This window comes from Lonchura striata, chromosome 2 (assembly GCF_050655825.1).
Source record: "Lonchura striata isolate lonStrDom1 chromosome 2, ASM5065582v1, whole genome shotgun sequence".
NCBI lineage: Eukaryota > Metazoa > Chordata > Aves > Passeriformes > Estrildidae > Lonchura > Lonchura striata.
The window spans coordinates 72,985,384-73,009,208 of NC_140704.1; the positions used below are offsets into that span (position 1 = coordinate 72,985,384).

The window sequence follows — 23,825 nt, forward strand, 5'->3', positions numbered from 1 at the left end:
AACAGAAGTTTACTTTGAAATCTCTGAGGCATTGAGGTAGTGTTTATAAGAATACTTACATAAGGGTCATCATCTTCGCAATGATCCTCAGTAGCCCTTGGGTCAGATTTTATTGTCAGATGTTGAATTGAGCCCTACATGGAACATCAAAAACATTTCAAGGAAGTATTAAGTAGCATGTGTGAAGGAGAATGAAGGTGGAGGGTGGGGGGAGTTAAACAAAACACAAAATACCCCAAACTGTGTTCAGATTTACTTGGAAAATGGTCTAAAGTATAAAATTCCATAATAGTAATCCAAATTTAAGATATAAATATGTTCACAAATTTTTCTTTCGCAAAATGTAGACCAAATGGAAGCTGCCAGAATATAATGACTGTCATGTCCCAATGACACTGTGATCACCACACTGCATTGTTAGTGCCCCAGTTGAAGAATCTAGTCCTGGATTGTGTCATACATGCTGTAAAAAACTCTGGATTTTTAAAGTAAGAAGTGCATTGCAGCTCCAGAAGTGGTATGTGAAATCCCTAGAAATGGAGACAAAGGATGGGAAGGGAATAAATTATGAAGTCAGGCAAGAAGCAACCAGTATAAAACTTTCCAGAGAGGAAGTAAAGGAGATGGATTTTCTGATAATAAATGTTTCTTTTTTCAGTCACCAACTGTAATTCTCAGTATGACATGCTGAAGGAGCAGTAACAATTTAATTTAAAATATTTAACTATTGTTTCTGCAAAGACTCAAAGTGCCTTAAGAAATATGGGGGATGTTTCCTTATTACAAGGTCTCACAGAGTTAGACATGATGCACAATACGGCACAAAGATAAATATTCAAGTCAAGAACCTGTTTACATATAACACACAACCTAGAATAAAAGAATATAATTTTTGATTCTATCTTTTAAAATCCTCTAGTTTATCTGCCTTTGAAGACTAGGAAACTCATGCACCTGGTGCCTCCTGAGTTTGCTGGACTTCTGAGGCAATACCTTAGTAATCTCAGCATCCTATTTCTCTCAAAACTTAATGGGCAACTCAGATATTGAACGATGTCACACTGACTGAACAGTTCACTGAAAAATCATACATAAAAGGAGGCACAACCAATTAAGTAGTCTCCTGGAAGTGATCTTTTTTTTTACAGTGCAAGTGAATAACATTTGGAGAACACAAATTTCTCCTCTTTCTCTAATCTGTGGCCCTGGATGATAAAGAAAGCAAAATGGAGAGCTCTAATGTTTCTGAAGTGTTACTGCTAGCTGATTCATCCAACTAGGAAAACCATGGACCAGTCTGCATGATAGAGGTGGTAGATATGTGATATTTACTCCCTCTCTGGGTTTTATAGCTGCTGCTGCCTTGCCTGTAAAAACTAGTTTGCAGCATCTGGCTTCATCACCGATTCAGCTATACTTGGTTGTTGTCTGGTTTCTACTTCTCTTTACAAGCATCAGGGCTAGATTTTCCTTTGGTTTCAATAAAGCTGATGATAGTTATGTTCTTTTGTGTCTGATAACCACAGCCTTAGACACATGAATTCCCATTAGGCAGAGCAAACCAACATCTGACATCTATTCATTTGCACAATCTGTTATTATTTGTTTCTGTTTTGGGCAATTAATGTAAACAGTTCTTGGCACAGAAACAGAGTTTGAGTGAGGTTCAAACATTTAGTTTTTCTACTCAAAAGCAATTGTGACATATGATGCAAGAAGAAATAAAGGCATGGGAACCTAGACTACAAGTCACAATTAGTGCTAATGAAGCACTCAGAGTATTGGCTGAAATTTATGTATTTAATATAGCACACAGAAGAGCCTCTTTCCATGGAAATGCATTACAGTGTCATCCACCATGCATTTCTGTCATCATATTTCTAGATTTATTGGTGATCATCTCAGCAAGTGATCATCACATATGTTTTCCAGGTGGGATAATGTCCTGGGTTGCAACATGTGGCTGGGGGTGTGTATTCTATTGCCACCTGTTAGAGGTGGGGCAGTTATGCTCTGTTAATTGGGCAGTTTTCATTATCTCTTCTACAAATCAATCCTCCCTCTGGGAAATATCTGCTGTTAATGGGCCACTGTGTGTCATTGCATGACGGATAAAATTACATCATCCATTGGGAGATGCTGCACCCAGGGGTCAGAGCCAAGCATTCCTACCTGGACATAATCTGAGATTCAAAACACCAGTCAGCCTTTTCCACTGGATTCCCAGAGGAGCAGCTGTCTTCTCCACTGGATTCCTACAGGAAGACCAGGATCATCTACACCACCACTGGATCTTCAGAGGAAAACTACACCCTTCTACAGGATCACTGCCTCAATAGAACCACATCTGCCGCTCTAGGAGGACTGGACTGCTACCAACACCCCAACATCCTGACCAACAGGGTGTCAGGTTGTATTCTGTCAGTGTTGTTTTGTATTGCTGCATTTTTTATTTAATTTTTATTTTCTTCCCCAATAAAGAATTGTTATTCCTGCTCCCATATCTTTGCCTGAGAGCCCCTTAATTTCAAAATTGTAACAATTTGGAAGGAGAGAGTTTACGTGTTTAATTTCAGGGGAGGCTCCTGCCTTCCTTAGCAGACACCTGTCTTTTTCAAACCAAGACAGATACCAAAGTGGTTTCCTTTTCTTGAATGTTTCTCAATCCTGCTTAGTGATCTGGCATTCACAATACTCCAGTCCTCCTATTTGCCTAAGAAAGGTAGTATCAATGTGCAGTTTCCCTACATATCACTTTCCACCTTTTATTTCCTGCTAATCCTATGATTCTAGCTGCTTAGACTAGTCAGACAAATGATAAAAGTACATTAAACTTGCTGCTTACCAGGTGCAGCTCACAACCTGCCAGTATGCCTGCATTTTGGAAAGAACATCTTTATTCCCTAAAGAAAAGGATCCACTCTGTTTTGTGCTGCTGCTTGACTAATTTAGAAGAGACATTAATTTCTCAAAACACAGTACAAGTTCTGAAGTACAGGAAATACAAAAATAGGACAGATAAAGTGTGACATATTCCTTTCCATTTGACAGAATTGATCTCACACATAATGTCTGCTCTCGGTGGCTGAAAATTTCAGTCAAGATGCAGCAGAAAAGATGCTTGCACTCAAGCTAAGAAGGCTTGAGAACCCTGTAGTAGTGGTTTTGGTTCATTCTATTTCCTTAAGCACCTGATAAGCTTTAAATAACAAATAAATTGTAAAAATACACCCTTATTTTCCAACTATCTTTACCTTTGATGACATCATTCTCCTTCTGATGTCGAATATGAATTCCTAATTAGAATTTAAAATGTTGGCTTAATAGTAAGGTATTCTCAGAAATTAGGAAAATGAATTCTCTGAAATCTGCCCTTCTTAGAAAAGCCATAAAAATTATGTGACTTCGAAATTTCTAGTATTCAAACTGAAGATTTGGCTTAATACCTAGACTATTAATAAAATTCTGAGGCTCTCAGAACATTTGTATATTAAACTAGAGGTTATATAATTTCACTGTCCAAACCCTAGCTAGCTATGGAAAATACAGGCTATATGATTTGAGTCTCACTTGGAATATAACCACATTAAGCAGGACTTCTTGGGTAGGGAGTACATGCATGAAACACTGAGGCGTGTGAATTTATCAGACAGCACTTACTGTGAACTTTTCCAGGCCTGTGGCTCCTGCATTACCAACAAATATGCCAGAGCCAGATTCAAATACCAAGGTTCGAGCAGGCCTTTGAAACTGAAGCCTTTGATACTCTTCACAGTCCATGAACAAAGCAATATCATTCCCCTCAACAGTCACTGTAAATCTATTCCACCTGTTAGTCATCACTGGCACTTTAAAGGAAGCAGCCTCTCGGGAGATACGGGATCCAGGCTCTGTGTAGTACATGATTATTCTCTGGGTGCTGTCATCAACGGGTGAAATCCTCAGTCCTAGGTAGATTGTTTTCTGGAAGGCGTCTGTTATTGCAAAGAGCACTCCTCCATGGTCATTGTTTGGTTTCACGGTGACCACGATAGCAAAATCTCTGTAGAAAGGTGATGGTATGATAGCACTGGTCAGCCGGCCGATGTTGGAGTCTGGACCAAAGCTATAAGCTGGGAACCCTCCATAGCCCGTGACAAAGTAGACAGAAGGAGGAAGAGGGACTCCTATTAACTCCGTGAGGTCAAGGTGTCTTTTTGAGCCTCGTTCTGTGCATGAGAGAAAATATGTTATTTGTCCTTGAGGTACACAGCCTATTGGATTTACATGATTTAAGAAAGGCCTGAAAAACTGAAATGCAGTGTTATAATACCAGAAAAATACTTCTGATACATCAAGCCAGAGTCCAGGTTGTGCTAAACACATCTAGCTATGTACACATGTAATTTTTTATCCTTTGACTAAGAGAGATTACTTGTATGCACATGTAAACCTTTGGTGAAGTTGAATAGCAACATATATTTTCTCCAGCTGTCCATAAACTGCAAAAAATGCTGAATGTGCTTGCATAGTGGATTCAGTGGAAAATGTGCAACATTTGATTTCTTAAATATATTGAGATTCATTTTTTTCTCACAAAGACGTCAATATTTCTCTACAAACAGCATGGCACAGTTTCACAAAACAGGATAAAATTTACAGTTTCTTTAGCCCTTGCTAAACCTATGTCTACAACAGAGGTTAGATTTTATTTATGCCCTATTTTCACCCATATTTATGCCCATTTTTATCTCCTAAATTGCACTGTGTACATAATAAATATTGTTCAGCAATCGAAAATCAGTTTTGAAAGGAGAATGTTTACGCTTTGGCAAAAAGGCAGAATTATGTATCTCTGCCAGAGATACCCAGAAAGACAACTTCTACCAGGTAATGAAGGAGCAATGACAAGAGCTAAGTATCTGCACCCAATTTTAACTAGAACCTTGGGGAGGCACACTCTAGCAGCACAACAGAAGCACAACTTCCAGTTTTCTTCTTCTAAGAAGTAAAAGCAAGCAAGAAAAGGTAACATTTTTAATCATAATTACCAATTCAGAATCCTCTTTTGATTTTTGAACTTATTCAGTTACCTGTGACTGTAACAGCTAGATAGGCTGAATAAATCCAAATGGAACAGTAATGGAAAAGGTACGACAGTCCATCTGAATAGGACAGGCAAAATGAACTGAAAAGAACTTTGCTTAAAATACCTGATTAAAATCAGACAAAATAAATTAATCTTACTCTTTGCTCTGTAAATTGGCAAGCTGGTTCTAATGAAGAGCTATAGAGTTTATTCAGCTGCAATGTACTTCTGTTATTCATTGATCATATGCAGTACCAGCCTGGAATATGCATGACAAAGTGTCTTCCATTATATTAGTGGGTTTGTAAAGAAATTGTAATGTGTTCTTTCTGTGCCAGAGATGTTATAGCACATAAAGATGTTATACTTGAAATAAATACTAATCTATCTTATTCTCTGTACTTTATAATCATCGAATCATAAAAGTTGGAAAAGACCTCCAAGATCATTGAGCCCAAATGTTAACCCAGCCCCATCATGTTCACCACTAAACAATGACCACAACTGCCACATCCACACGCCTTTTGAACACCTCCAGGGGTAACTCATTAACTGAAAAAAGGCTGATGTGCTTCATACAGAAACAATTGCCCTGAAATATTTTTGAAAGTAGAGATGTTTTGTTTAGAAAAACTAGCTCCTCATCCAGAAACCAAATCCCTTTGACACTTTAAATTCTTTGCCAGATAGATTTTTTTCCCCCTCCCCAATAGCTTAGAAAGTGGATACACTTATTTTCTGGCCAAACACAGCTAACAATATTTTAATTGTCAGTCTAATATTGGGTCATGTTTTCTATTCACACATAGATGCACATAAAGGAACCTGCACTACAAGCAAAATACATAAGCTATTACAAAAGGGTAAGAAGGTAAGGAAAATAATGAACTTGAGGGATAATATATGAATTGTACACTGATACCAAAGCTACATGCAAAGAGTCATGGTAAAGTGACCAAGAAAGGAGATGGACAATACCTAAGATGTTCAACAATCAGGCTTAGACAGCAGGATGCATCTTAGGAGCAAAATTAATAAATACAACTGTAGTTTCACATTTCACATTCTCAAGGAAGATGTGGTGATTGGAAAGGAGCCCATTCATTCTCCCCACACAATGTGTGGAGCTGCACTCTAGTTGCAGTTTCCCAGTCACTTACCCAACAGTAACAGAGAACTAAACATGAGCTCTTTTAGCCTCTGAGAGAAACAAAACGTGTTTGCAAAAGGTGGCAGCAAAAGACAGCAAAGAGTCAGGATTTTTGCTTCAGTAAAATAGGTCAGAAGGCCCAGGACAGTCTGAACTTCAGTGAGGTTGGGATAGAAACTTGCACGTACCCACTGCAGAAATTCAAAATGAAACAAGAAGTGTCCAGTCAAATTCTGTACTTAGAGTTCATATCCAGCTCTTAATGGATTTATGAGGACCTAGAGACACAGTTAAAAGCAGAATTCAGACCTACAGCCACAGGTTTTCGATTATGTCTGACAAAATTAATGTCCCCCTAATGCTCCATTTATTAATGTTAGAATAAAAATACTCTCTTATTCCCTTACATAAATAGGTAAATGCTATGCTATTTTAAGTACCTGTAAGCCAGCAGAGAACTATGTCACATCAGAATAGTTTTGTTTCAAACACTACTAAGGCACTGGATATTGGGGAGCATCCAGAATTCATCCAATTTATAGCCATGCTTCCTAGACCTGGGACACTGGAAGTTGTAGTACAGAAGCAACTTTAATATTAGCTATATTTTATCTCAACCAGCATAATCCCATAAATTGGGATGGTACTTTTATAATTTAGAGCTATGAGCTGTGCTGTACTTCACATTTGTTACTATTTGTTAGTGTATTTTATAGTTTGAATTGTTATAGAATTTGCTGATAGCTGGCAATTCCCACTGAGTAGCTTCAGAGACCCTTTGCAAAGCACCAATGTGTTGTAAAAATAATCCAGTAAGTCAGTATATAGGGTGTTTCAAGACTGCAGACTATAATAGTAGGGGTTAGGTTGTTGGGTTTTTTCCTTTTATTTCAATTTTTTTGATGTAATTACTTAGGCATGGTGGAATTTCAGATCTGCGGGATCCAAAATGCTTTTTTCACTGCTTAAGGGATTAAGTAGAGGAAAGAAAAAAACCCACCTGCTTGGAGGCCTATTAAATTTGTTTAGGTGTTGAGGCACAAAGCAAATATTTATATGTTTATAATATATTAATATTTTAATATATATTACAATATTTATATGTTATAAAAGGGAATGGAAGCAGAGGAAACTCCACATTCATATAATATAACTTATTACACTGTGACGTTGTTTAGGAGCCTCCTTTCAGATGCAATTTCTGGCACCCACAGCAGTTCCTCTGGTCTGTGCACAGGTGTTACATCATCCTGGTTGCCTCCTCCTCATGTTTTTCCTCATGGAGCAGGGTAGCCCCAGTGCTAGGCCTGATGCAAAACCCTTGGATGATCAAGCTGAATAATAGATTCATACAATTCTTTGGGTTGGAAGGGACCTTCAAAGTCAAGTATTTCCAGCCCCTCTGCCATGGGCAGGGGCTAGGTTGCTCAGAGCCCCATCCAACCTGGCCTTAAACACTTCAAGGATGGGGCATCCACAGCTACTCTGGGCAACCTTTCCAGTGCCCCACCACCCTTGTAAGTAAGGAACATCCTCCTAACATCTAATCTAAACCTACCCTTCAGTTTATGTGTCTGGCCACTACACGCCCTTGGGAAAAGTCCCTTCTCCAGCTCTCTTGTAGGCCCCTTTAGGTACTGGAACTTGCTATAAAGTCTCCTGCAAACTTTCTCTTCTTCAGAGAAGATGCCATCAGGATGCTGTTTTAAAAGCTACTTTAGGAATATGACTAGAATCCAGAATTTTCTTACAAATAGTAATTTAAAACACGAGATTAGTCACTGGAAGTAGGGTATTTGTGTTTCCTGTTGTCTACAAGAGCTCATATACAACTTGGAATACCCACAGTTCCTGTTTCTAGCTGGTACACTACACTTCAACACAACCTAGTTTCAAAGGTGATATAAAGCATACTGTCACACAGACTTTGGGAAACTACTACAACAGAGTCAAAGGCTACAGGGTTACAGATAAGGACACTGTCAGTCTACTTTTATCCATGGTTTCACCACTAAAAAATAGAAGCAGAGTTCAAAGGCAAGGCCCTCACCTCTGACATAAGACAGAGTTACCCATCTCAGTCTAATTTTAAAATATGCAGTTCTAATGTTCCAAGTCTGAAAAAAAAGAAGAGAAATATTGACAAGTCCTTTGAGCAAAAGATCGTGATTGGCAGTGGTATGGTCAGTCCAACCCAAATTGCATGCACTACCTCAAACACACCGCTGTTGTCTTCCTTGCTGTGAGAAGATGAGTGAGCTGGACTATCTCAACTACATGAATGCAAAGATGAAGTTACATGAAGTTACAGATGTTTGTCATATTTGGCCCCAGCCATGTACACTTCAGCAGTAATATTCATTCAACTGATATGTTAAGTATTGTCCCATTTATGTTTTCTGTTATGTTTTTATCTAGAAATGCCTGCTAACAATTATTCAGGTAAATAAGCTGCCACATTTAGCCCAATTTTGTTCCAGGTTAATGAACCATGATGGATACATAAGGGTCAGAATAACATGCTCAAGTGGTTGCTATTTGCTAATTATAAGAAGTCAACCATCCTGTTGCTGTGACAGCTGGCTTTATCTCACTCAAGGGAGGGCTTGGGTGGCTCCACACAGATGGGAGTGGGATAGGTGCTGGCTTTTGAATGAAATTATTATTTTCCCTTTGTTTCTATCTTAACTTTACCTAGTGTTTCCCCCTGTTCCTCTTCAGACACTTTTATTGGAGCTGCTCCTGGCCCATGCCTGTGAAAGTCCATTCACTCTATGGTCATTGACTCTCATCCTGTGCAAGAACAGCTCTTTTCACTGCTGTCCACTGCTGCATGAGCCTTGCAGGCAGCTCCTTTCCATGTTCTTTTAAGGAAATTAGGTAAAAGCAATATTCTACGAAGGCTTTCATAACCAATCCAGGCTCAGAGCAGCCAAGATCAGGCATTTCTCTGTCTACAAACTTGAGCCAAGCTGACCTTGCTTCCCTATCCTCTTCCAGTCCAAATAGTCATAAGCCCAGGTTGTAAACTCCCTTTCCAGCAGCATAAATAATCCATCTCTGTCCCACTGCACTCTGCTGTCTCTACTCTGTATTCAAAGAGATGCTGTAACTGTAACAAACATTGTTTTATACAGAGTGCAGTTAAGACGTGCAGTAAGAGAATTGCTTCTTCCCTGCTGCCAGTGCTTTTATTTTGAATTAACAAGAAATATTTATAGCTATACCATTAAGCAAAGAAGGATTTCCATATCTACTAAATAAAATTAATCAAGTACTGCAGAGAGAAAAAGAAGGGGAATATTGTAACACAGTCCCAGATGTGCTGCATGAAATGGTAGAGGCCAGCATTATTGCTGCTACCGGGAAAAACAACATTGGCTCTGCTCAAACACATTTTTAGCTGCCATTAATACACTGTTGGAAAACATGGATAGAATATATTGGTATTAAAGGCTGCAGCATTTCCTTCCAGATGCCCCAGGAAAGCTCAGAAGCACTTTCTGGCGGTGTTGCACACCTGGAAGTCAGGCTGCAGCCAGCAGGAGCTGGGGTACTCACACGCCAAGCATTCCTTTCAGAAAGCCGCTTTCCAACTCCTCCCGCCGGCTCCGGCTTGCACGTCATTGTCATTCTGCCCTCTACTGGGCGAAAGAGCTTAAATAGAGTTAACTAAATAGGCATCTATTTTGCACAAAATAGATTTGGTGGCTCCCCCCAGCCCCGTTTACTCTTGTTTGAGAAACTAGATTTCATTTCAGTGCTTTCAAACTAACTGCCAACAACACCACTATGCTGCTTGCGTACAATCAGTTTTTCTGTTTTTCTCTTCCCCACCCCCCGATCTAGTACTGCACTATTTTCTTATTGTTTTGTCAGTTGTTCTACTAGAAGGCCTTCCATATATTTTTGGGCACCTTTTTTTTTTTTTTTTGTACATAAACCCAAAGCTTTTTAGTGTGTACTCAATAAACTGTTCTCCTATAATGACAAAAATCTATGTTTTAAACATGCTGGTTTCCTTGATCCACAGCAGTAGCATATACACCAATTAGTCATTGTCCTTCTTTCCTCACAAACAGATGAGAGGAAAAAGTGGGAAATATTTAGCTATTCAACTCCAGAATGTGAAGCAAAGCTAACTGAGCTGTTAACCATGTCAAGAGAGTGAAACCACTATCTGGAAATTCAGAGTCCTTTTTCTGAGTTTGCAGCCCCCTGACACATCTCTGGACTTGCTGTACTCTTACCATGTCATGTTCACACTCTACTTACGAAATCTTTAGAGCTATTTAATTACCTGTGAAAAGGATCATTTTTCTCATGCTAGTCCTTTGGGGAGGTACCAGAACCATCAATTTCAAGACATTTTCTTTAGAGTTGCATATATTCCATATGCATTAGCAGAAAAAGCAAAGGCAAATGGCACAGAAGCCCTCCATAGAAAAAGATTTCCAGACTTGCTAGGACATCCAACCTCCTAAAGATAACTCGACAAAGCTAACCTGTGTAAGAATTACAGAGTTGGCATTGAATATTGCAGCAGACACCTGTGACCAGGTTGGACACTGACTTTATGAAATAAAGTCTGTGTGTGATGCACTTGTTTAACTGTGATGTGGGCAGTCTGATTACCAGCTAGAGACAAGTAGCCCTTAATGACTGCAGGAGAGCAGGAGCTTTTGCATTTCACCACTAGGAAGCAACACAGCACTTCATAAATCAGATGGGAGCTTTGGCTGAGGAGAACATTGCTTATGAATCACCAGTGTCAGCGTCTGCTGTGCAAGCTGTTTTACAACATCTAAGCTAGGATGTTTTAATTTCCATTACGTGTCTAAGCAGATGTGAAATATCACACTACCCTTCTTTCACAATGACCTTGAAATTCAGACAAAATACATTGTCTGCTGTATATTTTCTTGGGGGAGTGGGGGGGGGGGGGGGGGGAATATATTGCTCTTCTTGTTTTCTCTTTCTCTCTTTTTTTTATCTTCAATTTTAAGGGAGAAAATTATCAACTCCCTCATAGAAAAAAAAAAGTCTTTCTAAGATGATGAAGGCTGTTCACTTTTAAAATTCTGGCAGTGGCAGCTGATGTTCTCAGATTTAGCAGTTGTACACGCCAGCAGAGACTCTGCCCAAATGAGGAAAAACAGACACAGGCGTAGTCTGGCACACTGAACTGAATATAAATTCTCATCCCATATAAAGAGGTTGAATAGGAAACAAGGATAGAGAGCACTTAATCAGCAGCTCCTGCAGTTGCCCCTGCTGTTTTTGCCAGACCCTGTCTCCACTACAAGGTTCATAGATCAGGGGCATAAGAAGGATATGGGCAGGTGGGATTTGTGAGTTACAGTTTTCCCAATGAAAATTAGAAACCTTCAGCCAGAAATGCTCCTTTGCTCCTCACACTTTCTCCCTGTGTTTCCATGAATATCATGCCTTCCTGCTTTTCCTCTGACACTGCGAATGACCCAGAAAGCTCTCTCCTGTCAGGAAACCCTGCACCTGACAATCATGTACATAGCTAGTGCCTGTGTAAGAAGACAGATGCCATGCTCTCTGCCCATGCCACTGTCAGGATATCCGTTTCATCACAGCAGGAAAAGTCTGTATGTTCAGTGAGCCGTCAGGCCAATGCTGTATGCTGTGTACAGTTTGATCTTGCAAGCAGACCCTACCCAAGAACACCCAAGGACAAGCATTATCTCCAGGACGGCTGGAAAGGGTGCCCGCAGGGAGTTCTTGAGAGGAACATGAAAGAAACAAAGTGCTGATACACATTTTTGTAGCTTCTACAGTCTGTCATGGTCTCTGTGTGATGGAGGCTGATACATTTATAACATATGATCAGAGCTTTAGGGACAGCATTATAAGACCTTGCTGACACAGCTAAGCTGAGAAAATCACTTCATTCCAGTTCAGACTAGATGAGAACAGAAAAATATAAATATTGCAATAATTGAGATTATGTCTTGGGCTTCTTGCTTTTGTCTTTGTTGTTTTGAGGTTTTGTTATTGTTGTTTTTTATTTTTAAAAATTAAGGGCTATAAACCCAATAAGGTAACAAAAAATAGAGGAATTTTTATGCATTCTTTACTCTTCCACAGCTCTTTGAGATTTGGCGGATTGTGTGTCTCTCAGATGACTAAGCTATCCATCCTCTTATGTTAAGCAACAGAAGATGATATTTTGTTACTAATGTTTCATTTTCAAGTCCTTAGGAGGACTTCTATTGCCTTCCAGGAACATCCCTTTCATAAATATTCTTAAATTTATGCACCTGATATTTATAATTTCTTTCTATCTTTCCTAAGTATATCCTCATGTACTCTTTACACTATTTGATTTAGTAACGAATAGATTTGATTTATAAAAAAACAAGATTCAGAGAAGTTAAAAAAGACTGTGAGGTAGATGATAAGGGAACAGCAAATACTAGAAGTATGTCTTGTGTTGAACATTAATATTTCTAACAGCTAAATGCTTTTATAGTATGAATGCACCAGTAAAATGTAGAAATAAAATCTAGCCAACATAGTCCTTCTTTTTCCATCTTCCTTTTTCCAAGAATTTCATTTCCCAGGAGCTGTGTTACAGTACCTTTATATCTCAGTATAAATCACATATGCTTTTATTATGCTCCTGGGTTTTTGCCTTTCCCCAGTGAATGAACTGAATTTTTAAAAAAGCTGATCGATTTTAAACAAGATATCATAAAAATGTCTTCTCTAGTCAAAAAGGTCTAGGTTGAAATCTTGGCTAAAGTCCTAAGTTAAAAACCTTCTGGTTTTACAGTGATTACTTCATATAAATTCCTAGAATTTTATGTTATGATTGGATTCTGTTGCTGGGAAAGAGTAAGCACCCACTGAAGCTTTTCCAGCATTTAAGGCATCTTATGCAAATATGTTGTTTTTCCAAACAGTCCCTCTCTAAGTGGAAACAAAATTATGTTTCCCATCCTTACTCTGTTCCTGATCCATGAGGTTTGTAAGGATTTAATGGCCAACCAGGCCTCTATCTTTGTCAAATTTGCTTTATAGAAGTTCAGGCTCAAAGCAGACTCAGAAATCATTGCACTGCAATGATGTGCTGCAATAATATGTGCATTATTTCCTAGTGAAGCCAAGTTAAACTAAAAGCATCACTGTAATACCTGCCTACAGACATACTCTTAAACACAAATATAATAGGTTCTTTTTTTCAGCTCAGTGGAGTAACTAATTTTACTACTTACTAACCACAAATTTCCCACTAGGGACCTCACACATGGTCCCATGCAACAGTAAACTAAGAAAATCTAGTTTCAGCTGCCTGACTTCATAAACAAATATTTTGCCGAGTATCTTTTAGAGGAATTGCTATCTTCGTTAAGAAGAAAATAGAAGTTTTCTTTAGAAGACAAATGAAGTAAAAATTAGATGCTGAATATTTTACCCCCTTTCATACAGATGGAGAACGTAGTGCAGTGGCTTTACTTTCACTCAGCTTCATATGTGCACAGCCTCATACATTACTCTATCCATGTTTTTGGGACTTTCTTCACAACCAGAAATTCTAGAAGTTCAGATAAAATCCTTAGATACAGACCTACTCACTTCTGTCTCTGTCAAACAGTTCAAAAAGTGTCAATCAGTTCTACAAACAAGGTTTATAATATTTTTTTATTTTCACTGACATACTACCATGGAACACCAATAAATTGCTGACTTTTTTTTCCAAAAAGGCATCATGCAGAAAGTGACCATGCTATGAAATGTGTTATTCTACATAGATGATGACCAGAAGTCTTACCTTATAGTGTAGCTGCATTTTCAGGCACGTATTCCCCCTTTTCACACCATCCTTGTCTAGCTATTATCACATGACCCAAAATGCAATCTCAACCAAGGGCTTGAGAAACTTGAGAGAGATGAAACAACCTTTCACCATGATTCAAAGCTGCATTTCTCTTGTGCTACTTCCAAGGAAATATGGCAGGAGCACTGTGGTAACATTGGAACAGCCTCCTTGATCAGACCTTTCAGCAATGCAGTTCACTGTTTTAATTGGGCTCTAGCATGTAAATAAGATCTTTTATGTACACATATGTGTACCAAATCTAGAGTTATCTAGCTGTAAGATCATTGATCACTGCCTGACGACTAAATCAGAGAGACCAGATTGCCAGACCACAATTAACCATAAGAACACTGACTCAAAGTGAAGTAGAAGATAATACATTTTCTGGCTTGGCAACATTAATTTTAACAGCTGTACTATTATGCTGAATTATTGAACTAATTCTGATATCTGTGCAGCTTATTGCCCGCATGAACAGATCTCCACTGCTTGTATACAACGTGAATTAACCAATAGCTTCTGTCTAGAATGACTGAAACATCTGTTATATTTTATTCAGGATTTAAAGCTGTATGAACAAAGGGGGAAAATGAACATTTTTTTAATCACACAGAAAATATATTATGTTTTACATATGCATGGCCAAAAATAATTTCATTTCCTCCAGAGTATTTAGGGAATAGATTAAGTCTTATTCTTGGTAAATACTATATTTTGAGTTCACTCAAATGTTATTTGAGACAAGAGCTGAAAATAGGAAAAGAGATAAAAGTAGCATACAGCAGTAATTCTTAGGTCTTAATATACAGTTGAGAGTCTTTCCTAGAGAAGTCTCAACTGCATGCTGTCCCTAACTTGGAGAATATAGCTGATTTACATCTGTATCCAATATTTATAAATCCATTTAAAATGTGTTGGCATATTGGCCTTCTGCTTTTAAAAAGCTGGCTGACACAAAATGTTGTTCTTTTAGCTTAAGTTTCAAAGATTACTTTCTCAAGACCATTAGTGTTGTGACAAGAATAAAAAGAGTTATGTTCTTAGAATTTATTGTGTTTTTCTTAATGCTCATTTGAACCAAAGATTCAGAAAGTCAAAAAAAGAAACTGACTTAATAAGCAACAAACCATAATGCTATTGGCATTTTTTGGCTTTGATTATATGCTTTGCTCTATACTTTCACTGTATGAGCCCTCATTTGTATTTTAAGACTCTGGTTTCACCAATTTCACTTGTGATAAGCTCAGCTGTGTTTTAGTAATAGGACAACAGTGTTGCATAAAATTTTAATTAGGTCCAAATTAAAGTATGCCTTTTGATGGGTCAGACTCCAACAGAAGTCTCCAGGTAGTGGAAATTATAACATGATGCTATAAGGCTGTGTTTTCCGTGTTCCAAGCAGTGAGCTCTCCAGACCTTTCAGCTGGCTGCTCTCACCTCCTTTTTCTTCCACCATCAGCTGGAATACCTTCCTTCTCCAACATTCCCTATATAGTCAAATACCACCTCATCTTTGTTCTTTGTTTAGCAGCTTCTTGGCAAAACCACTGGAAAAAGACATGCCATCTGATGTGCTGAGCTGCAGCTTCAGGAGGCATTTTTCCAACTGCAAGCTTTATGACAAATCTTACAGACAACGATGTGGCCCTTTTCCCTGAGAACGTACCACAGCTTAATCTCGTTCTCTGGCAAATGCAGCACATACTGCCAGACCTGTGAGCAGTAATGACCCTGTACAAGTCAACAGGCACCAAAGTCTTCAGTCTCTTCCAAGTCTGTCAGCATTCTTGTCAACAAAATTGTCACAGAAACCCTCCAAACCTCCCCTCTCTGTCTCCTATTCCCTACTTACATTTGTAGACCTATCAAGAAAATGTAAGGTGAACAGGATCTAACTATCCTCCCCCTTATCAGTCTTTGAAAAGAATATTGATCTTATATGGTTGTTGGTTTTTTTTTTTTTTTTTTTTTTTTGCAAACTAGTCTAGTCATTGAATAGTAATACCAATGTACACTTTTCTGAGAATGTGGCAATTAACACAACTGCTCTGGAATCATAGAGATAACCTGTTTTTCTGGCACCAGAGGTCACAAATCCTGTCAACGAAAACCTCAATATGTTCAGGTTCATTCCCTGGAAGCTGAACATTAGGACTTCAGCTGACATTCAGTGAGCTTTTACCTTCTCTGTACATGCTACTCTGCACACAAAATGCTGCAGTAATAAAAAGCATTCAAGGAAGAGCAGAATCATGCTGTAGTAGGCTAAACCTGAAACAGTTATGAAAACTGAGGAAAAGATATTGCTGTTAAATAGGTTTTTTGGCTCTCAGAAGCTCTGTACATACAGTAAAAAAAACCAAAGAAGTGTAATTAGTTTTTACACGGGATGAATCATGGTAGTTCTGTTGTTTTTAGTAGAGCAATGACAATTTTACAGCTACTCTCAATACCCAAACTGAGACTGCAAGTGTGGAAACATACGGTTGGGCAAACCCAACCCCGTATGCATCAGTAATTTCAACACTTTCTTATTTAATCATCACCCTCTTGTTAAAATGCTAAGTATGTTCCATAGAAACATAAATTACAATTTGGCATGATCATGACAGCTGAATGAACGGGGTATAAACAGAACATTGAAATTTGCAATACAGATATTGAAAGATCCATCCCCAAGAACTTTTCCATATGGATTAGCTTCTTTCTGAGCCAGGTCAGCTCCCAGTGGTCTATCTGGCAGCTGCATTGCTTGCTTTGGAGCAACACCAAGGAACTAGCTGATACAGCCTGTGAGGTCATATGTAGGGGCTTTTATGTTATTTTGAAATAAGGAAAAGAATCACAAAATTATTTCGGCTTATAGAATGCAAATACAGGACTTCAGATTCAATGGGGCAAGAGGTTTGTCTTGGATCTGACAGGACGTCTCTTTCTGCAGCTGAAACTTTGTGGTTCTGTTACATTACCACATAGTCAAAGTCACACAGATATTAATGTTTTGGCTACACTCTCATACCTCGAATATGAACATCTGCATTTACCTCAAGTAACCTAGTGAATTCTGCTAGGCCAGAAAATAAAGACAAGTTTTAAAAACCATGTAGTAGATATCTAGAACTGTGTCCCAGCAGAGGTTCTGTGCCAGACTGAAAGGAAACAAACAGAAAGATACACATTCTAATCAGCAGGAAAAACAGTGTTCAAAAGAGATGCCAGAAATGCTGCCAATATCTTTATTACATCTATCTTACTTGGCAATTTTTGGTGGTTAATAGTAACTGCTATTAATTACAAAAAGTAATATCTACTTAGAAACACAGTTAATGGCAGATCTGCTAGTAACAATCTACTTATAAAGTAATTCTGTATTTGAATGGCAACATAATATATGCAAATATTAAAGAATGGATGTCTTTTGTCCTTCCTTTTATGACTTTTCCTTTTCTTCATAAACATTTTTGGAGAAAGTGGTACCCTCATCCATTGGTTTGATCACAGTGTCAAAGACTTCAGGTTGTAGCAAAGAACTCCTTGAAAGCAAAGGAAGAATGAGCTGTCAAGAACCTGACAGAGCTTCTTTATATGTATATATATGTATTTTTACACACACTCACATGTACGTTTTCTAGAGGAAATGTGGCTGGAGAAAAGAGAGCTTGGATCCTTTGAAGTCTCTTATATTTGTAACTATTAGAGGCAACTTTCTCAAAGAAGTGCCAATGATCTGACATACAGATCTGACATATTATTATAATCTTACTAATTTATATAAAAACATGAAGTGAGGTGGAAAGAGGATGGAGCCAAACTCTTTCAAGTGGTGCCCATGGACTGGAAGAGAGGTGATGGGCATAAACTGAAACACAGGAAACCCTCTGAGCATGTGGGAACCCTTTCTCACCCTGAGGATGACTAAGCACTGACACGGGTTATGCAGGGAGTTTATGGAATCTCCTTCCTTGAAGATATTAAAAAATGGTCTGGACATGATCCTGGGCAGCAGGTGAGACTAGACCAGATGACTTCCAGAGGTCCCCTTCAACCTATAAATGGACTATAAATTATTTCTTTTCCCAAGACTTCCAGAGGTCCCCTTCAACCTATAAATGGACTATAAAGTATTTCTTTTCCCAAATTTTTTTTGACCTTTACTTTCAATGCTTTTCATAGTGAAAAGACCCACTGATTGACTTCCCACCTGGAAGTATCACTTATTAACGTAATTATTATGTTATTTAACATAATGTGCCACTAAGGAGAAATTGTCTAAAACCCAAAGATTGAATAAATCTTGCTGTGCAAACAGCCAGATTGCTCAGGTAGTTAACCGTGATAGCAGGTGATGCACCAAAAGCCTACAAGCCTGAACTCTCTTGTTGATCAAAGCTGCTGAGGTACATGTGTGTATAGATGCATTTATACATAAAAATATACTTTTATAAAAAATTAACTTATCTAGTTGTCACTATATAATGATAAAAAATTTCTTTCTGAGACTACAAGAGACAAAACATGGAAGCGTGACAAATTAATTCAAATTATGCAACCACACTGGAATTCCCATAAACATTAAAACAGTATGTGGTAGCAGATTTTTTTTTTTTAACAAGAGCTGCTCAGTCTAGTTTTGAAGCAGTTGGTGAAGTATTTGGTAACAGCAGGGGCTTATGCTGCTTGATCCAGTTTTGCAGCTATGTGGCAGCTATAGATATTCCAGACTAAAGATCAGATATTTATTGCTCATTCATTTTCACTGAGACAAGTCTGAAATGGGTCCTTGTATTTGTAGTCCAGCAGTGGAAGAGAATAAAAACAAAAGCCTAATTCTCTGGCATGTTTCTTGCACCCAAATGCAACAAACATGAAGATGTGGAGCTCTTTAAGTAGGAATGGTTGTGGTTTTCTCTCCTGAAAAAAAAAAACAACCCAACCACAAATAGTGGACACAAGGCAGAGGAATAATATACTTAAAAGTGAAAAATAAAGCACATAACCTCCACAGACAACTGGGAAAAAGCCACACTCCCCTTTGAAGATTTATTTTACTGTTGGGTCATTCACAGCTAACAGGACTGCAGGTGTAATCACTCACTACTGTAATCACCAACAAAATTATCTGACTGTGCCATTTTGAGTGAAAAGGAAATTTTGTTCAGGCCAAAGAAAATCCATAAGAAGGGATTGGAAATACTTTGTGGACTGTGATTATTTTCATGCACCCATTTTGCATTTACTTTACAACCTTTTTTTTAATTAGCCTTTTTAAATTGATGAAATTAGTGCAACATAATTCTTATTATACAAAAATAATTATTTTAATAGATACATTGATATAAATTATCTCATTGTATTATAAAATATTAAGACATGCCAAATGTCTTTGGTTTATAATTCTGGCATGGTTTAACAATACAATAAATTTAGATTCCAGGGTTTCTGCAATTGTATAAAAATATCCTTGTCACCTAATGTTAGGGCAGAAATTTCCAGTTTAGCTTTGTAGAGTCTGCCTTTACAGTTTGCCAGGAACTGTTTGTTTCCTTGCTGGTACTATAAAGCAAATACAATGGGATTGAGTCTTGAGCTCAGTTAATGAGATTAATGTTCAAAAGTGTTTCAAATTAATGTTTAAATTTGTATATTCCTGGTTTGCCCAATTCTGCAGCCTACTTCTAGGTGAAATTATAACTCCTTCAGCTCTTTCAGAGGATTGGGTCTTGACTGCTGAAATTATTCTACTTGGCTGACAGATTTTCAGTCTTTTCTTTAAATTTCTTTTCTGTTGGAAACTGTGAAATATAACCAAATCCACAAGAGATTTTTGCAGTGCATGCATTACTCCATTATTATACTTGCCATAGTTAACTCTCTTCAATGAACTAAACATTCTCTACCACAGAAAAGAAACAGTGCTTTACAGAACACATTTAGTTTCAACTTCTAACAATTTAGAGCCAGAGAAAGGTAAATTGAAATTACTATTGAATATTTGTCATATTTTTCTGTTTGGTTTCCAAGAGGATCCCAATCTGAAAGAGGAAGAAAGTTAACTGGACACCTAAACAAAATTCTACTTCACTTTTTTATTCATATCTTTATAATTTCATCATACATATTTATGGTAGCCATGCTCCTTACAACCAGTTTTAAAATTAATTTCTCAGTTTTCATTTTGATGGTAAAAATGGATGGAAATTTATTGTTTAGCTTGTGAATCAGATTCACTTATGACAAAATGTTTTAGCTCAAAACATGAATTCCAGCAAAGTATCATCTGGTATACATATCATCTAAATGTTAAGTGCCTCAATCAACATCAGATCCAAACCATGATTGCAAGAAAATTGACTTTTTTTTTCAAAGCACACACTGTTTGACTGTTTTTTTCATACAAAGTACTGCAATAGCTACCTTTCTCTTTCTAGAGTTTCCTACATTCCATAGGAATTTCTTCCATTCCTTACACTGATCAATGGAGTTACTGTTTGATTTACAGCAGTCTGGCTTCACAGTTTGTGAAATATGTTTTTCTAGGTGTAGACCTGTTAAAAAAAGGAGCCACTTCCATGTTTTAAATATTTTTTGTGAAGTGCCACTTCATTTGTCCCCAGCATGCTAAGGGTTATAAGAGACTGTGAGGAGTACAACAATCTATTTTAGAATCACATTTAATAACTCTCAGATTTTTAAGCACAGATTTTGCAAATCATATTTAGAAGCAGTCAGAATTTTGTGCTTATTTAATATACTCTCCATGCACACATTTCACAACAAATTGTTTTCTAATGACAGTTAAATAAGTAGATAATGTAGAAATATTTTATTAAAGAATAAAAGTAACCTCCTGAAATAATTACATCATTTATGTATTTAAAATGTTAATTTTTCATTCCCATCCCTTCAGTGCTGACACCAGAACTGCTGAAGATAATAAGACCAGAACTTCTTCCTTGGCCATAGAGTACAAACCCTTCTAATCCAGACTGGAATCCAGTGTTATATCAGGGTGGAATGGAGTAACAGTGTACACAGGGGATGATGACATTGCCAGTGCTGCTTTGCAGGATCACCTTCCCAAGAAACATGACATTTTGCTTTCAGTTGGTGTAGGGAGTGCTATGTATATTAACCCATCAGAATGGTTAAAATACTTATCTCCAAGTAGGCTCATCACATCTAGGAAGTTCAAGGCTAACCAGGCTAAGCCAAAGCTGATTTGATCTAATAATAATAATAATTTGAATGGAAGGTTGGAATAGATGATCTTCAGAGTTCCTTTCCTTACAACCTATATTTCCATTATTTTGTTTTTAGGTAGAAAATAATCTTTTGTAGCTGCCATCACTCACTGATAGGTCATTGCGAATATTACTGGGATTTTCTCCACTATGAGAATGCTGAGACCATATTGCACAACTTTAATGCATGCACTTGAGCCTGCTCTACCAATTTGCTTTAAAACCAATATGATGGGATTGAGACTATAGAAAAACCTTGGTGGAGAAGAGTGGTGGACAGCATTTCTTTTGAAGAAAACTTTACAAAAAGGTTTATAGAGAAGCACGTGGTGGTGAGAGGGAGCTGTAAGCAACAAATGCTAGGAAATTGGGTGAACAGGGATTGCAGTAAAAAGGAAACCTTTAAGATGTTGCAGTCTCCTGGAGTGCTGTGAAAATCCATGCATGGTAAATACCAAGGCTTCTAACATCTAAACATTCATGAGGCTCTGCTTGCCAGGTATTTTCCGTCCTAATAATTAATATGAACACAATCCTGGAACATATAGAAGAGCAGCTTGCCAAGTTCTACTTCTATCAGTTTCAGAAGATACTGGATATTTTCAAGCCTCAGCTCAAGGTACCAGTAGGCTGCAGGATGTTTTTTAGACTGGTTCAGAATGGTACTTGGGGATGTATCTTTTAAGACATCACTCCACAGATATAAGTACTCATGTTTCTAAAAGTAGGGACATACTCAAATACTCTCTTGAGTTGTGGCTGTGCCTGTATTCTTATTCATGATCATCTCACTATTAGAAAAGTAATGTGAAATTTCCAAAAGAAGTCTCTGACAATCAAAACTCATGGTGTATTTAAAAGGCTGAGCATCTTTGTGCTTTTAAAAAGATGATAAAGTTTTCCTCTGTTATGTGATGATATCCTCATTGTTCCCCACAACACAGTTTTGTATTTTCTGGCTAAATTTATGTTAAATTCACATCTCACAAAGCTTCTCATAGCTAGAGCAAAAGAATCCTATCCAATATCATTACTGTGAAAAGTTAACAGACATCCTGCCTGATAGGCAGCAGTAGCTCCCTCAAAAGTAAAGCTAATGACTAAAGGATTTTTTTATTTAAAATTGAAAGAAAAAGCATCTTTGTGTGAAGACTTACTAAAACGGATATTTCTTAGACACAGACAGGTTGTCCAATTCTGTGATACTGGGTCATAGTGGATCTAGTTGTTACAGTGGTTTTTACAGAACTGATTTATCTTTGTGTAATTCTTTAATCTGACTGCAACCAGTAGGAAATCAGACTTTTATTTCGTCACTCATCATACACACTGTAGAATGGATCATATAATTGAAAATATTTTCCATGCAGCAGGGAGGGTTTTTTATAATTAACATATTTGATATGGCTGTATATACTAACAGCACTCTAAGTGATATAGTACAGAACATTTTGCACAAGCAATCATGAAAGACTTTAAAAGCATTTATGTTAGCTTTCCTTTGACAAATATTACTGTTCTAGAAGGACTCTGGAGTAAAATTTTTCTGTTATCTTGTTAACAGTCTATCAAGCAACTCATTAAAGTTAGACTTAATAAAACATATGGGATTTTTGCTAGTATACAAGAAATAGTCTTGGAGAACTATGATCTCAGAAGCCTTGGAATAGATACCCCTCTGTCACCTATAACAGATAAAAATGAGCGGATGACCAAGCAAATAATTTTTAAAAACTGTAAATGTTTTAATCCTTGAAACAGGATTAAAGAAACCACATGGTGAATGTGGTGAATGTGGAGGAAGAAAATGATACAAATGAGACAAACATCACAGAAATAAATATTTGCCCTTAAACTAGCAACTCCCAGAAATCCTGCAGAATCTTTCTGAAAACATTGCAAAATATTATTCCAAGCAAGTCTTGGATATGAGATATGTAATTTGAAGTACCAGTACATGGCACATTTATCTCATTTGAATGCAGTTAAAATTGTTTGTAGAACTTTTTACATAATGTAGAAAGACAAATTGGCTCTTAATTCTTCCAGTTATTTCACACTTCCCATATACTAAGGGAGACAGATAATAACATTTGACAGACTTTTGGTTACATTTATGCTTATTATTAATAAAACACAAGGAATCAGTTACTTGGCAAATTTAATGAGATCATTTTTCATTGCAGATAATAGAAATGCAAAAATTCAAGACTGGTCAAATAAAATTAGTCTCTAATATTTATAAAATTTTTCATTTAAGACAATATTTTCTCCTTTCTTCCTCAAGGATCAAACTTTTATCAGAACTTCTGAAAACAAAATTTAGCAACAAGTTCACAGTCACTCCATATAGATGGTTGAAAATGCTTTCTCTGATTTATATATTTTATGAAAATCCTTTTTTGTCTTAACAGTTTTTGTAAGGTTCCCAGCCATTTAAGAAAACATTGCCTGTGTTCAAAAATTTGTATGTGTTTGATACAGCAGGGCATCCATATTAATCTGTGGAATTAA

At 37.3% G+C, this 23,825-nt stretch overlaps 1 protein-coding gene across 3 annotated transcripts in view; it reads right to left on the reverse strand.

The window, feature by feature from the left end:
- The window catches only part of COL15A1 (collagen type XV alpha 1 chain), a 120,544-nt gene that overhangs the window by 79,420 nt on the left and 17,299 nt on the right, over positions 1-23,825 (reverse strand). For all 3 annotated transcript variants that reach the window (XM_085571572.1, XM_085571573.1, XM_085571571.1), the window contains exons 3-4: positions 3,661-4,208; positions 60-134 (exon numbers count right to left, since the gene is read on the reverse strand). In XM_085571572.1, the coding sequence (XP_085427698.1) occupies positions 60-134; positions 3,661-4,208 (623 nt within the window). The remainder of the gene's footprint in view (positions 1-59; positions 135-3,660; positions 4,209-23,825) is intronic.